The sequence below is a fragment of the Ceratotherium simum genome, chromosome 5 (assembly GCF_057802395.1).
Source record: "Ceratotherium simum simum isolate JZ-2026a chromosome 5, ASM5780239v1, whole genome shotgun sequence".
In the NCBI taxonomy this organism is placed as follows: domain Eukaryota; kingdom Metazoa; phylum Chordata; class Mammalia; order Perissodactyla; family Rhinocerotidae; genus Ceratotherium; species Ceratotherium simum.
The window spans coordinates 55620634-55637349 of NC_141904.1; the positions used below are offsets into that span (position 1 = coordinate 55620634).

Genomic DNA, 16716 nt, shown 5'->3' on the forward strand with positions numbered 1-16716 from the left:
TGGGAGGCAGAGCAGACTAACAGCAAAGAGTGTGGGCTCCAGGATGGAACCCCACCCCCACCCCCTGGGTGTGTATCTGGGCTCCACCACCTATAGCAGTGTGACTTTGGGCGAGCATCTTAATTTCTCTGAGCTTTAGTTTCTTCATGTGTAAAACAGGAGAGCAGCAGGGCCTCGCTCACTGCATGGTGGTGAGGATTCCATCCGTGCAAAGGGCCTAGCACGGTGTTTGGCATGTAGGAAGGGCTTAGTGAGTATTGGCTGAGAAGGTGGTGGAGGTTTTGCTGTTTATGTAAATGATGATCGATCGTGAAGAGCCACTTTCAGTGGGACTCAAGGCAGGCTATGTCTGCTTTCTGAACTTCAGTTTTCCCTTCTGGAAAAACAAAGAATCAGTCTAGCTGAGCTCCATGACCCTTGTGTACCTACACCTTTGTAAGATCATGAGTTTTAAATGCCCAAGAGTTAAAACAGTACCCATTAGATTGCTGGCAGCTTAGTTATTGGTTTGAAATTCCATAAACAGTAATGACTGGCAAATATATGTGGTATTTTTCATAGCACTCCAGACAAAGAAAGGTTTTCATAATGAACCATGTTATTTAGATTAAATGTGGCCATGGTTTTATATGATAATTCATGTGTTTCCCAAAAGCACATCAAGCAACTTCCAGCCAATCTATAGTCGTGCTGCAAATAGACATAACGGCTTATCACCACATCAGTATGGGTGCCCTACAATTGTCAAAGGAACAGAATTTCATCTCCAGAAAGGATCAGAGCCAAATGAGTCTCACTATTGAGAGCATTGGACTCATTCCATTGCGACTCGGCCCAGACGATTAGAATTAGAGATGGTGCAATTATCGGGCTTATTAAATCACGTGGGCTGCCTCTCTTAGCCTGCCCCCAAAGACCTTTCTTCCTTTCCCTCATTGGCCAAACTTCATAGAGCAGTTAAATATATATGTGCTGGAGCCAGGCGACCCAAATTCAAATTTTGGCTCTGCCATATACTCACTGGATGCTTTGGGCAGTTTACTCAGGCCTCTCCTCTATTCACTAACCTGCGACACAGAGGTAACAATTGTTCCTACCTTGTAGTTTCTTTTTTCATTTTGTCATGTTTTACTGTTAAATAAATTAATACATGCAAAGCAGAACAGCATCTGGCACATAGTAATTTAATAAATTTAGCTGCTACCATTGTTAGGTTATTATATGCCATCTGCTTGTGCCATATCCACTTATAATCTATGCTTTTGTTTATTTAATCTTTATTTCATTTTAATTGACTCACTTTTTGACATTTAAGTAATGTAAATATTAAAAGGAAGCTTCCCACATTGAAAGTCAGTATCACTTGCCATACAGAGTAATCAATTGTAAAAATAAGAGCCATGAAAACAGTGTCACCAAATGGTAGCCAGATACTCTGAGCTTTATAGTGGGCCCCAGAGGTTTAAGGAGAGAAGGGCAAATGAAAGAAAGATGAAAATGAAAGAAAGAAAGTCAAAATTTCCTCGTGTTAAACAAAGACACCCTCCTGATAAAATCAGGGGCATTGAAAAAGAACTGGGAAGGGAATGATGTTCCCACACAATGCCCATTGAGTTCTCTGTGTTATTACACAGATTTTGGGTGGCCTGGGCCACCCAAAATCAACTGGCCTTCCACCTGAAGGCAGGCAGTTTGTCATTAGGGACTGAGTTTCTCACATTTCCTTTGTCGGTTTTATTTTCCTGAAAAGCACCATTCAAGAGAATTATTGGTTTATTCAGCAAGCATGTAATGACACTTCCTATGAGCTAGCATTGCGTAGCACATGGGGACAGACAGTGTCTGGGACCTGGCCCTTTGGGAGCATGACAGCAGCCAGCACTGGACCAGGAGGAGTCAGGAGTCAGGGACACAGCCATCTGCCTGCCTTTTCTAATCAAAAAGCAATGGCTCGAAAAGGCCAGCAGTCTGAGAATTCAAGGAAATGACATACGTAGTAGAAGTCATGGTGGCAGTACGCACATACACTTAAATAGCACTTGTAATATAGCAGCCACTTTCCATGTATTAATTCATTTGATCCTCAAACAACCATGTGAAGTTGGTACTGTTATTCCCTGGTACTGTTATTCTCATTTTGCAGATGAGGACACTAAGGTGTAGAAGATTAAAAACTCACCTGATGGGCCAGCCCCGTGGCTTAGCGGTTAAGTGCGCACGCTCCGCTACTGGCGGCCCGGGTTCGGATGCCGGGCGCGCACCGATGCACCGCTTCTCCAGCCATGCTGAGGCCGCGTCCCACATACAGCAACTAGAAGGATGTGCAACTATGATGTACAACTATCTACTGGGTCTTTGGTGGGGCGGGGAACTCACCTGATTTCACACGGCAATGGCAGAATTCACAACCTCCAGAGTTTGTGCTTTTAGTTGCTACGCAATTAGCCCAACTCTCGGAGTGTAGATATAACACTCTCCAACAACTAGCATTTCATGAAGGCTGTGTGTGTGTGCACACGTGTGTGAAGGTGTGCATAGGTGTCACTCTGTTAAGAGCTATACATGCTTTAGTCCATTTATTCCTCAGAACAACCCTGTGAGTTAGAATAGACATCTCCCCTGAATATCAGAGACCAGTTCCTGAAAGTCACATTACGCATAAAAAAAACTGATTGAGTTTTTAAATAAGAAAAATCACAATGCACTATGCTTCAACTCCAAACCCTCAATCCATTTCCTCAAAATAATTAAAGCTCAGTAAAAAGCCTATATATTCAAAGCAATCACGTTAGGATGTAAATGCTTAGAACGTGGCTTCTTGATCACCTAACAATTATCTGGTTGTTACCAAACAGTTGTTTTGCATTCAGTCACCCTGTGATGGCTCCTTAGTGCCAGCAGCCTCCCAGGTGGACGTTCCACAAAACATCTACCCGTAGTTCAGATCTCCAACCAGTTGTATTTGGAATATAACTTGGGACTTGGTCCAAACATCATTTTCTTAAAATCCTATTGAGTTTTGGAGTTGAAAATGTAAATTATATATAAAAGTATACATTTATAAATATATATTTATATTTCTATATAAACATCAGCCAAAAGCTTTGTACAGAGTTTGGGTATTGGAAACCTAGAAGCATTCTACTGGGAAAATGTTAATGAGTAGACCTCCTCTGAAGATACTTGTACTACCAGCATCTCCATTTTACAGATGAGAATACTGAGGCTTAGCTAGAAGCAATGGAGCAGGGATTTGCACTCCAAACTTTTCTGACTTCACCCTTAACCACCGTGCTATAGTATCTATCATCATTATCATCGTCATCATTTCAGTGTCACAATGGCTTCATTAGGATGCTAGAATTGTTGTTGTTGTTGTTTTTGCTATTATTGTTATTATTGAGTGACATTTACTTAGCACTCCTTATGTTCCAGGTACTGTACTAAGTATTCAACATATATTGTTTCATTTATTTCTTACATCAACCTCTGATAGAACTATATTTTCCCCAATTTACAAATTTAAAAAATTGAGGCTTAGAAAGGTTTTGGAACCTGCCCACTGGACATAACTTGTTTAAATTATTTAATCAACCACCAAGGCTTTACCAAGTGCCTACTATGTACTCATCCACGTACCAGGGTGATTTAGTGCTATATTACTGGACAAGGAACTTCATAATAGTAGGATTAGGTTCATGGCTGTGGTTCAAAGACATTACGTATTTTACTATTCCATATTTCAATTTTGTTTCTGTCATAAAACCATGCAATTGTATCATGACCTTTGTCTCACCCTACATAATATGGTGTAACTTATATTTTTATACATTTATTCCGATATACATATGTGTTGTTGCTAACTTCAAGTAAGTCTGAGGTCAGAGACCCTGTGACTGATGTTAGCCCAGAAAGGAGAATTCTTGTGATGCATAAATGATAGTTGATCAAGCCAACACAACTGCTTGAGGAATTATAGCTTATAGAGTTGCTTGGCAGATGAAATCACTTGACTAATTAGAAAATAATGCATTATGCTGTGCCTAGAAAAATCACAGAGCAGCAGGAGCGGAACTGAGTTCTGAGTTACTGTGAGCTGCCAGTCACAATAAAGCCTGTGCTTTGTATTCTTTATCTTTTTTTTCCCCTTATCCCCACAGCCCAGAAATTGAAACAGACCCTGGAGCCTTGTGATACTGAATATCCAGCATTTGTCTCTGAGCGCACCATCAAGGAAACCTCGGGGAACATTGCTTGTGAAGACTGCTCCAAGTAAGCACCCCCTCCCCTCTCTGCTCAGTATAGAACTTTCCCAGATGGGCCAGCGACTGGCATGCACACGATACATTGAGAGATGGAAACATGGCTGCCCTCTTGTGTGAGGAAGTATTTTCATCATCTTGGAAGAAACACCACTTGGCTTTGTTAGAGAGATCATTTAGAGTTAGAGAGATCATTTAGAGTTTGGGAAGCGTTCAAAATGTACGAAAATACATCCCAGAATATAGGAGATTTTTAGTCCAGTTTGTGGATTGTTGGAAAAAGTCCTAATTGGTGTTTTCCCGATTGATGTTGGCAATTTCAGCTATCAGTTTGAGCCAAGTCCTTAGGTGTCTTTATTGAAGGCACTAAGCCTTCATTCAGGATTCACTGAAATCTGACGTATTGGAAACAATTTTGTGGTGGCTTAATATGAGTTTCCCTGATTCCTAATAAGGTTGGGCCTCTTTTACTGGTTTTATTGGTTATTTGTGGTTTCTGGCATCTTCATTCCTGTTGGCAGTTCTTTTTGGGTGGTGCATCTATTCTTACTCATTTGGGTGTTCTATGTCTCAGGTATGATTTCTTTGCAGTGATATGCTTTGTATATATATCTTCCTATTCCTTAGTCTGCCCCTTCACTTTTTATGCGTGTCTTTAAATGCATAGAAATTTTCCTTTGCTTTTATTTTAATATAGGCTAATTTATTCCTCTTTTCTTCTTTGATTTGTGCATTTTGTGCCTTGTATAAGAAACTAGTCTCTGCCCTAATGTCATAATTATATTCTCATGTATTTTCATTCTGAACACTTTAAAGTGTTGCCTTTAATGTAGGACTTTAATCTCCCTGAGATTTACTTGTGTGAGTGGCAGACGTAGGGTCTAATTTTGTCCTTTTCCATATAGTTGGCTTGTTAACCAGCACTTTTTATTGAATAGTCTTTATTTTCCAATAAATTTATTATGACACCTGTGTCATGGGCTGAGTTCCCATCTATATGCAGATCTGCTTCCAGGTTTTATGGTTTGTCAATACCTATGTCAACACCATATCTGTTTTATTATTATAGCTTTATAATATGACTTGATGTTTAAGAGAACAGATATTCTTTCCTTACTTTTCTTCTAAGTCATCTTGGCTATTCTTGCGTCTTTACTCTTTCATATTAATTTTGGAATCAGCTTATTAATTTCCATGAATTATGCTATGGTTTTGATTAAAATTGCTATAAGTTACATATTCATTTGTAGATAATTGCTGTCTTTTATGATATTGGAACTTCCCACTTATAAACTAAGTATATCTCTTTATTTACGTGCATTTCAATACAGTTTTGTAATTTTATGTTAGATTTATACTTAGGCAGCTTATAGCTTTTCTTCCTATCAGAGAGGGCATATATTTAAAACTACATTTTCTAATTGGTAATTGAGAGTATATGAGAACATCACTGATTTCTGTGTATTAAATATCTTGTGTCCAATTGCTAACTGCTCTTTTAGATCTAATAGTTTGTGTATGGATTCTCTTGGAATTTTTTCATACATAGTAATATCATTTGTGAAAATTTTCCTTTCCAATCTCTATATTTAATTATTGTTTTATTTCACTGGACTTCTGATACATTGTTGAATAGAAGCAATGAGAGTAGACAATTGTGTCTTGTTCCTCATTTAAAAGAATTGTTTCTAATAATTCCAAGATAAGTATAATGTTGCTATAGAGTTTTGTAAATTGTAGTAAAATATAAATAATATAAAATATATCATTATAACTATTTTTAAGTGTACAATTCAAGGGTATTAAGTACATTCACAATGTTGTGCAACCATAACTGTTATCCATTTCCTGAATTGCTATAGGTTTTTGGTAGTTAACCATTTATTAGGTTAAAGAAAACCTTTTCAAGAATGTTTGTTGCTATTGTTGTTATTGTTTGAAACTTGAATGGATGTTGAATTTTATCAAAAATTTTTTTTATGTTCATAACTAAAATAATTTTAATTTGTTAATGTGTTTAGTTACATTGATATAATTTTTAAAAATTTTAAATCCTAAACTGTATCAATATACTGCAAATATCTTTAATAGTAGATGGGTTGTCTAATGTGAAAATATGTTTGTTTGCCCAGGATGGACTTTCATTGTCATGATTACAAAAAGCAGAAAATGAAAATCATATTGCTAGATTCATTTGCTCATATTTTATTGTGAACATTTGCATCTGTGCTTAGAAAGAAGAGTGGGCTATACTTTTCCTTTCTTGTACTGTCATTTGGCTTTTCTATTAAGGTCATTTTTTTGTCACAAAATTACTTGGAGGGTTTTCCTTCTTTCTCTAATATCTTTAACATTTTGTATCACACTAAATTATCTGTTTCTTGTAGGTTTGGTAAAGCTTATCCATAAAACTATCAGTGACTGATGGGTTTTTGTTTATTTGTTTGTGTGTGTAAGTAAATTTTCAACCACTGAAGTAGTTTCTTTAGTGGTTGGATATCTCTTTGGAATTTCTATTTCTTTTTGAAGTGATTTTGGTGATTATATTTCTTAGAACATTGCCTATTTCATCTCACTATTCAAGTTTATTGTGTACATTTGTTAATAGTGTTCTCTTTAGATTAAAAATGCTATTATATTTGTGACTTTTCCCCCTTTTAAATCAATCTCTGTCTCCCTCTCCCTCTCCTCCCCTTCCTCTCCTCTCTCTCTTCTCTCCCCTATTCTCTCTGTCTCTCTCTGTCTGTCTGTCTGGCTGACTCCCTCCCTCCTACCCTCCCATATGTCCTCCTTCCCTCCCTCCCTCCCTCTCCATACTGGCAGAGATGTTTGTTTTGTTTTTCTTTCCAAAGAACCATTATTTAGTTTGTCTGTTTCTCTCTGCTCTTTCTTTGACATTCTATTTCATTTATTTTGCTTCTTATCTGTATTATTACCTTTCTTCTATGTTGTTTACTCTTTTTTATTTTCTAACATTCTGTGTTTGATGCTTAGCTTTTTCAATTTCATTCATATATATTATATATACAAAATTTCTTTCTGCATTCCCATTTATCTCCATACAGTTTTTTTAATATATAGGGCTTTCATTATTATTCCCCTCTAACAATTTTCTATTTTTCACAATTTTTTTGATCTGTAAATTTTTAAATAGCATTTTAAGATTTCCTGATATATGGGTTTTTGAGGCTATTTTTAAAATAATTGATCTCTAATTAAATGACATTGTGGTCTGTATAACATACATTTTAGTATGTGTGGAGACTTGCTTTGTATTCTAGTGCTTGTCTATGTGTTTTTGAAAGCAAGTTTCATTCTCTAATAGCTGGGTATAGGGATTACTATATTTTAATGTATTAATATGTATCTATTGGTTCGAGTGTGTTACTTGTGTTTCAATCTTCTTTTTTGTTTTTTTTTTTTTTTTGGTCTATTTTAGATGTAAATTAATCTCTTACCAGCTTAGGGATTTTTCAACTTCTTCCTGTCATTCAATTCATCTTGCTTTCTATATTTTGAAGCTATATTACCATGGACATCTCTGTTCAAGATTGGTATAGCTTCCTAATATATTATTCCTTTTATCACTATGTATAACCCTCTTTACATGAAAGTGCTTTATGCTTTAATGTCTACCTTGTTTGCTAATAGCATAGGTGTAGTCGTTCTTTTGGTAATATTTTCTAGGCTTATTTTCCACCTTCCCTCCATTTTCAACTCTTTTTTGTCATTTTGTGTTAAGATTTTACCCTGTAAATAGAATAGAGGTGGATTTGAAATTTTTATTACCTCTCTTATTGGTAGATTTAATCTTTTAAAATTTATTGTGCTGACCAATAAGTTTGGATTTATTTCTGTCATCGTTTTCTATGCTTTCTATTGGATTTATTGAGTTTTCTCTATTCTTTTTTTTTCCCTTACTAGTATGTAAAGTGTACACTCTTTTTTTTTTTAGTAGTTACCTTTAACCTTTTAAACATATTTCAATTGGCCAGGATCTCTTCCCTCCTCTAGAACAAACAAAACCTGAGAACCTCTAACTTGAATTACCTCTCAGGCTTTCATGTAATATTTTCTAACATTTTAATGCTACTGTGTTTTTAACACACCCAATATATTATCATAGTTGTTGCTGCCTACAGTAAATGAGATGTTTACCAACTGGTTTACTCACTATTGCTTTTTTTTTAAAATCATTGCTTTTTTTTTTTTTTTTTTTACAGTTCTTAGAAGTTTTTTCAGGAATGATCTAGAGTGGTAAATTCTCTCATTCTTTGTCTGAAATGCCTTATTTAATATGTGCTGCAGTGATGATTTAACTCCATAGTATCTAAATTGAAATATTTTAAAGATATATTCCATTGTCTTCTGACTTCTAGCTTTGCACCTTTGTAAATAGTCTGACTTTTCCCCCTCTCTGATGGCTTTTAAAATGTTTGCTCTCTCTTTAATGCTCTGAAGTTTCACTGAAGTGTGTCTAGATGTAAATTTATTTCTATTTGCTTAGGTACTTTATTCTGGATAATTTCCTTACACTTATATTAGAGTTCACTAATTTCCTTTGAGTGTGTCTAGTCTGCTGCTTAAGGAACCCATTGAGTTTTTAATATGGATGTCTTTCTTTTTATTTCTAGAAGTTTTATTTGCTTCTTTTAAAAATGTGTGTGTTCTTTTATACAGAGTCTTATTCTTAAGTTTTCTATACCTAATTGTAAAGGCCTTTTAAGATTGTTTTAGTAGTTTAAATTTGGGGGTACCCATCCTCTTGTTTCTTGTGTCTGCTTTCTTTCATGGTAGATTATTTGCTCATGTCCTTTGTCATTTGTGACTGTGAAGTGATCTTTACTATTAATGATTATTTCTATGGGACCAGAAGAGAGCTTGAGTTTCTCTTCACAACAGATTTACATTTGGGCTTCAAGCATGTGTCCTATTGGTATTGACTGCCTGGGAATAGTCGTTGTTTTTATATTTAGGAGTTTCTGCATCATATAATTACAGTAAATATTTTTCCTAAGCAGCATATAGTTTAGGCTTAAAGTTCAATTTCTCATGCTAATCTTGTTTTTCCCATTCAGAGCCCCAGACAGCACCAGATTATCAGCTTTTTATGCTTAGCTGTAAATGTACAAGTTGGCTTTTAGTGTCTTTTCTTGTGAGTTCTTCAAAACACGCTTGTTTGGTTTTATTATTTCATCTAGCCAGTGTGTCTAAGTGTTTAGAGCAGAATGGCTTCCACCTTTGCCCAATCTGCCGTGTTGTAGTTTACTGTTCTGACTGAGGACTCTCCAGAGCCACCACAAGGAAGCACTGAAGTATAGTGGTTTAGTGTAGGAGCCACAGAATCAAAGTTCAGAGTGGGAGTCCTAACTCGAGTAATTGCTAACTGTGTGACCTCAAGCAAGAACATAACCTCTCGGAAACTCAGCTTCTTCCTGGATAATTTGGGAGATAAAAATAGTAAGCCTATCATAGGCTTGTTGTAAAAATTGAGTGGGAAAATTTATGTAGTGAATTTAGCCTAATGCCTGGAATAGAGTAAGTACTCAGTAAATGATCACATTTAATACAAGCATAATACCATACCAACTTAGTATAAAAAGTTTTAATCCTGATAAACCATTCTGTTGAAATGTGAATTTTGCTTTTCGTAGTCTAACGTCACTTCACTACTGTAGAATTCCCTGTAGAAACAGGTACAACCTATATGTATCTCAGATGACCAAAGTTCATGTATGACATAAGGACTGTTGACAATTCATGGCTCTGTGGCTCCATGAAGTGGACTCCACTGATTTTACAATGATTGTGAAGTTTTTTGACTGTAGGGATAGTATATCCCCAGTCATCATAACTACAAACTCCATGAGGTGGCCAATATCTCTTAGTGAATGACAGGTGATCACATTTAATGAAGTTTCTTATTTCCATTCTAAGTGAGAAAACAAATAGAACCAAAATAGATGATCGCTGGGACAAGCAATATTTTTTCCTTATTGATTTGTAATTAGAAAACAAAGATGTGAATGCAGTTTGATTAAAATAAGTGTCCTAAAGATTTCAAACTAAAGAGAAGACTGCCTTTCATTCCATGAGAGGTTACTGCATTCCTGCTATGGCCCAGAAACTGTGCTGGTGCTTTGGGGAATCTAAGGATGGATAGGATACAACATTGATGTTGAAGGTATTTACACCCACCATGACTAGTCTGTTTCAGAGCTTGGATTCCACGCGGGGTTGAAGACTACAGGAGATTGGGAAGCTGAGTAGGGCCGTACACAATTTGCAAGCTTTGGAGGATTTTCCTTTCAAAGTTTTGTTTCAAGACCGCCACCCAGCAGCTCAGTCATACACTGCAGAAGCAAAACAATAAAGGCTCAGGGGTCTCAATGGGAACTTGTGCTTTCCTTTCATTTTTTTAATAATCTTTGTATTGACCTATAGCACATACAGAAAAGTGTGCAAACCGTAAGTTGGCAGCTTGATTAATTTTCACAAAGTAAACACATCTATATAAGCAGCACTCAGGTTAAGAAGTGAAAGAACATCGCAGGCCCCTCAGAAGCCCCCAACTGCCCCCTTCTAGGTGCTATCTCCACTTACCGTAAGACAACCACTGTCTTGATTTCTAACATCATAGATTGTTTTTGCCTGTTTCTGATGTCTAACTTGTGAGGTGGCAATTTAGATCGTAAGATATGAGGGCTGATATATGAATGACCATGAAGGAGGTTTCTAAGAAATTAACTTGGAAAACAAAATAGGGCCTTAGGAAAAAAATTAAAGATAGATCAGGACTTCAGTGAACATTTCTTGACTGTCTGTTGTGTCCTAGACACTGGGCTACACTGAGGGGAGAGAGTGATGAATGAGGCACACATGATTCCTGCCCTCATGGAGTTTACAAACAACTAACTAGGCAATGCCAACTCTCCGTGCTTAGTGCCAGGATTAAAGAGTAGATGTTACACAGGAGCACTGAAGGGAGGCTTGGGGTGGTCAAAGAAGGCTTGCTGGAAGAGCTGGCGTCCAATGTTAAGACCACCAGGATACAGAGGAGTTAGCAGGTAAGAGTATCAGGCAGAGGGAAGAGCCTTCTGTAGGCCAGAGAAATTGTGGTTTGTTCAACAAATTGTTAGAAGTTCAAGGAAGCTAACACATTTCTGTGGGTGAGGAGAGTTGACAGAGGGGACAAGGAGCTATAAAGGCTGTATCGTGTTGTTGCCCCTTTGATCCTGTCAAGGACAACCAGTCCTTTGAAGAAAAAATGCTACTCTGACACCAGTGTGGAACAACAGAAAAATTTTAAGGAAGGGAGAAAAAATTATCAGATTCCAGATGATGGGAGAAATAGTGACAATGGTGGCCTCTTGAAGCAGAAACTCATGATTCAGATAAGCCATTTGCCGCCCCTCTGTACTCCTTCTCCCCCCAGCACACACACACGCTCTGGCCCTAAAAGAGCAAAATATCTCATATGTTTCTCCTCCTCCTCTTTTTAGGGATTAGAAATTAACAGATTGGCTGAGGTAACTAGTTGAATGAGAAATCAATTAATGACTATTTTTTTCCTAATCCAAAAATGTTTGTGAGTCTTTGTTATAAAATTGTGATATAATGCTCATATCACGTAAAACTAGGCTCATAAATAAATAGTCTTGTTGCATGCTTTTGAAGGTTTGAGCCCTGTTATTATTGTCTTTTGCATATCCCTTTCTTTCTGTCTTTTCTTGCTCCATTTGATGAAATAACATGTATTAGAAGATCTATCTGACTATTTATCGAAGTATTTATAAAGATAACATTTTGCATTTTGTATGAGCTTTATATTCTTGGGATGAGACATGTTAAGGAGGAAAATAATGTTATTTGACCTTTGGTGTATTTCCCTTCTTGACGACCAGTAGATTTTTCAATACAGTGGCCAACACATTCGGCGGCAACCGGGAAGCTGAATTTGTACTTCTGCTTTACATCTAATTTGTGTAGAAATTTGTCAGCCTTTGCCTGGGAAGAATGAGATTTCGCAGGACCGGTTCTCTAAGACAATTACTAATTTTTGACAAACTTTGTAGGTAACTTCAGGTCAGGGCAGTGAAATTCAAAAATAACACGATTCTACAGCATTTGGCCAGGAGTGAGTTGGAAACTGAGTTTGGTGCAAATTATAGTATTTCAGAAATTACGCACTAAGATCTTTTTCAAAGAAAAACATCTCGCCTCCCGCAATGGAACATACAAAACTGTGTCCGTTACAAACCATTCTCAAGGCAGCGATTACTTTCCTCCACAAGCAACGGCAAACCATAGAGCAACAATCCCAAAGAACTGTGCGCTTCCCACGAGAACGTGCTTCATGCTGCAGTTTGCTTGTGGACTGTCATTAACAATCTTCCCCATCTCCTAGAAGAAATCAGATGACTTTGGTGCCTAAACATTTTGCTAGAACTCAAGAAACCATGTCAGGTGGTTCTAGTCATATTGTAAAAGTCTTTTTGGTCTCCAACGATCTTTGAAGACTGACTGTTCCCATCTCCATTTCTGTGTCCTGTTTCCAGATTCTCTTGATGGTTTATGTGGAAAAAACATCAAGAGGTGACTCAGTTGCTCTAAATAGAAACCTTCGAACTGGCAATTCTAAACGTGGACATTTATCTGTCTATAACATAGACTGATATATTATAACAGAGGGACAGTATGCAATGTTTAAAAAAAGATTTTCAAAAATATAGGGTTTATTAAGAATGCAGGAGCCTAAAAGAAAATAAGAATTTACATAAGAATGTCATTAGGGTTGGTGGTTTGGCCGCTTTAACCAATAATTTTTGTCATTCAATATCCCACTGATTATTACATTAATCTGTTATTCAAACAGCAATCGAAAACAACTCAGCCCATATTTTCTGGGCATTTGTGACTGTCAACAAGTTTAACAAAATTGGATATCTAAAAAGAATGTTTTACTATTTTCCAGTATATTTTTTTCCTTCTTGATACCCTCTCAACCTTTGCAGAGAAAGGGATCCACAAAGGTTTTCTTGGAATGAAGATCAATTGCTAGGTTAACTACTTACAGCCAGTTAAGAAAAACAGCAAATCAAAAATAAAATTAAATGTGTAACATTTGCAATGCCAGAGTTTTAAAAATCTTGTCACATTTCCATGCTGGCACGATATTAATTTCTGAGGCAAATTAGATTTTTTGTTGTTTTGGTGTGTGTGTCTTTCTTTTTTTGGTAGTATCACTCAACACTTTTCATAAAAATTATGTTGCCGTGGGTTTCACTTTGGGCTCTGAACACAAATGCTGCTCCTCTTCCTGGGAGCCCTGGAGCTTCAGCTGCACTGCTCTTCTCTCATCGCTTCTCCCCACGAGCCTTTCATTTATCCGATACACTGAAAGAAGGTAATTGATCTGGAAGCTGTGTTGACGTGTTTCGTGGGCTACAGTTCAGAGGACCATAGTTCAGGGATTCCATTTTCCTACACACGACTCCAATTTCCTGTTGAGGTCTCACGCTGGGTGGGCGAGTTACCGCAAGTCTTCAGACTGTTGTCAGCGAATGCCCTGCAGGTGTTCTTACCAAGTGGACCTTCTGGAAAGACCTGTAAAATGGGTCCATTGCACAATGGGGATATGGCGACTTCTTTGAGTAAACGCTGAGAGGATGGGCTCCGGGACTGGACTACAGTCTGGGCTACCACACTTAATAGTGCAAAGATTTTAACCAGTTTTTAAACATTCTGGGTTTCAGTCTGCTCATCTCCCCAGTGGACATAATACCTGCCTCATAGGATCTGTATGTGGGTTAAAAAAATATAACCCTCATGCTTCACACAGTGCCCAGCACAGAGTAAATGCTTCATAAATGGGAGATATTTTTATAGAGCACAATCCACAAACCCATCTGTGTTGACAGGGATGTAGGAAAATCACAGAACTCCAGTCAGTCCCCTCTTCCAGATTTCTTAGCCTGGAAGGTAAAACTAATAGTTTCAATCAAGAAAAGTCATTGGCGAGGTTTTTGCTCCAATGAGACTGTCCTAGATAAAGTAGATCTTGGATTTTTGCCACTTCCTGGATCTACTTGAGGTCTTGGTTCATAAAAAATTTGGAATTCTGAATCAGAGACTACACGTATTCAATAGCGATCACATACTTCATTACACAAATTAGATACAGACTTTGCCCGTGGGAGTACATTAGCGTCATGAATAATATAATTTGTAGGCATTAAAATGTAACAGTTTTTAACCACTTAATTTGCAAGCAGACGCTAATTTGTTGAAATACTTTTGTATCTCCTGCTCTATAGATTCTTGCCAAACTACTGTACTCAATCTTGTTTAAAATGTGTAAATAAATGTGATTCAATTTCCCATGTGATAATCACTGGCTTTAGTTCACTTCTAAACAAGACAACTTTCCACTCTACAGTGAGATTAACACCAAGGGTCAAATTCTCCCCTTTGGAGACTGAGGGTTGTGCATCTTATTTTCCTCTAGGTTTTCCCTTGGAGTCATTTATTCACTTCTACTTTTCCATGTTGGCTGGTAATGTGCAGAGCTGTGGCTCACCCAAGTCAAGATAGTTCCTTTGAATTTTATAGCGTCAAGCCCATGTGTGGGGGAAAATAGCCTCCTTCTCCCTGTATCTTCTTGCTTCCTGTTCTGCATCACATAAGGTGGTAGAAATAACTTCTGGATCCTAAAAGCTATTTCTTTCCATCACAAAAGATTTAAAACATAATTCTATCAAATCTAAAAGTTTTTCAATGATTTGTCATTGTGCTGCTCATCCGTTAATAAAGGCTACCTTCCTTTTATGTTATGGGTGTGGCGCCAGGTTTGAATAATTCAATGCCAGCTCTTACAGTGAACAACCTAGTTAGTGCTGTATGTTTGTGGTTGCTGAAAACATCTTGGCTTTAAACTTTAAAAAGGGGAAGGGGGAGGTAAATGCTTATCTTGGGAGGTTTATTTTGAATTGTCGAAATAGTGCCAGAAGATGAAAATGTGGTCCAAAGACAGTAGAATAATTGGGATTAAAACCTCTGGTTGATTTTTCTACCAATTCTTCTGAATTTCAATTCAGTGAAGCACTTTACTGGAGACAGGACTTCGCTGATTCTCTTTTTCAGATGCTGAAAGGAAAGAAGTGCCCTATTTCCAGACTCAAGGATGATTACAACTTTGAGGCTCCAGATAGAATGGCCATTGTTGTGTAGATATTGTTATCTTTACTTGCCCTTTGATAAGCAATGTTTGGAGAGGTTTTAGTACAGGAAATGTTGTAAATTACTGTTTTCCCTCGAGAGTCCATGATGCAAAATGAGAGGGGCACATGTCCATAATGACTAGGCAGGTCTCTACCTGACATGAATTAGTCTCACAAACAGTTTCCCATTTGTACATTTCTTAATGTGTGGGAAAGCGGGGTGGGAGCACATGGAAGTTTGGCTGGGCTCACAACACAGTGAGGCTTTCCTCTTCCATGCCGGAGGGTAGGAGACCAGCAGAGCCAAGGAATATTTTTAGAATGTTTATTTACATGTGGAATGGAGGAGTGCAGAGCTGTATCCACACTATTGACGTTTTCGAGCTGCATTTCTGCCGTGCATTGTCTCCATCCTGATGACTGTTAGGGCTGTGACGCCCACCACCCCGCCTCAAAGAGCAGTCTGTGTTCCTCCCTTGGGCTGCCCAGTGCTGCACCTGAAGTGGCTTAACAAGTTGCCAAAACCCTATAGATGTGTGTTTATTAACTCTCCAGCTTGCCCTCCATTTGTTTAGCTTGGAAAGAGTTTATATATTCCTACGGGTATTAAAAACCCATCTGATGCATTAAAGGAGCTCAAAGGATCAAAGTAGAAATGCTGCTTGAAATGCAACATATTGAATATAGACATAAAATTTCTAGACACAAACCACTTTTTCAAGGGACATTTTGTATATACTCAAGAAGGAAATTCATTTTTTAATGATTGGCTTTTCTTTGGGACTTGGATTTTCACTTTTTCTTCAGGTGACCTCCACTCCCACCATTTTGGGATTGCTCATGGTTTTGACAAGCAGACCCCTTGGCAACCTAAGGTGGAGGCAGGCATTAATCTCAATACAGTTTTCATGCCTAGGAAGATGTAGCCCAGGAACCTTAACAAACACATCAGCCCCTGGCTAATGACCAAAGTTCTTTGTGCATTTGGAAGAAAAATGATTGGAAAGAATACAAGATGAGGATCAGAATCACCCATGATCCACAATAATTAGAGGTGTAGATGATCAAAGTCAGAAGGATGTGGGAGAAATTCTCAGGCTAGAATCGTTATATCAGATACTTCTCGAACAAAACACTGCTCTACTGACTTTTAGAAAACAAATTACATATTTCACGAATGATTCCATTTCTATGGAAGTACATTGCCCCTGCAATCTTGGATTATTTCGGTAGAT

General features: G+C 37.5%; 1 protein-coding gene across 1 annotated transcript in view; it reads left to right on the plus strand.

Annotated features, from left to right (window-relative positions):
- CACNA2D3 (calcium voltage-gated channel auxiliary subunit alpha2delta 3) overlaps positions 1-16716 on the plus strand; it is an 838936-nt gene that overhangs the window by 792549 nt on the left and 29671 nt on the right. The window contains exon 34 of the mRNA XM_087431193.1: positions 4161-4272. Within this exon, the coding sequence (XP_087287319.1) occupies positions 4161-4272 (112 nt within the window). The remainder of the gene's footprint in view (positions 1-4160; positions 4273-16716) is intronic.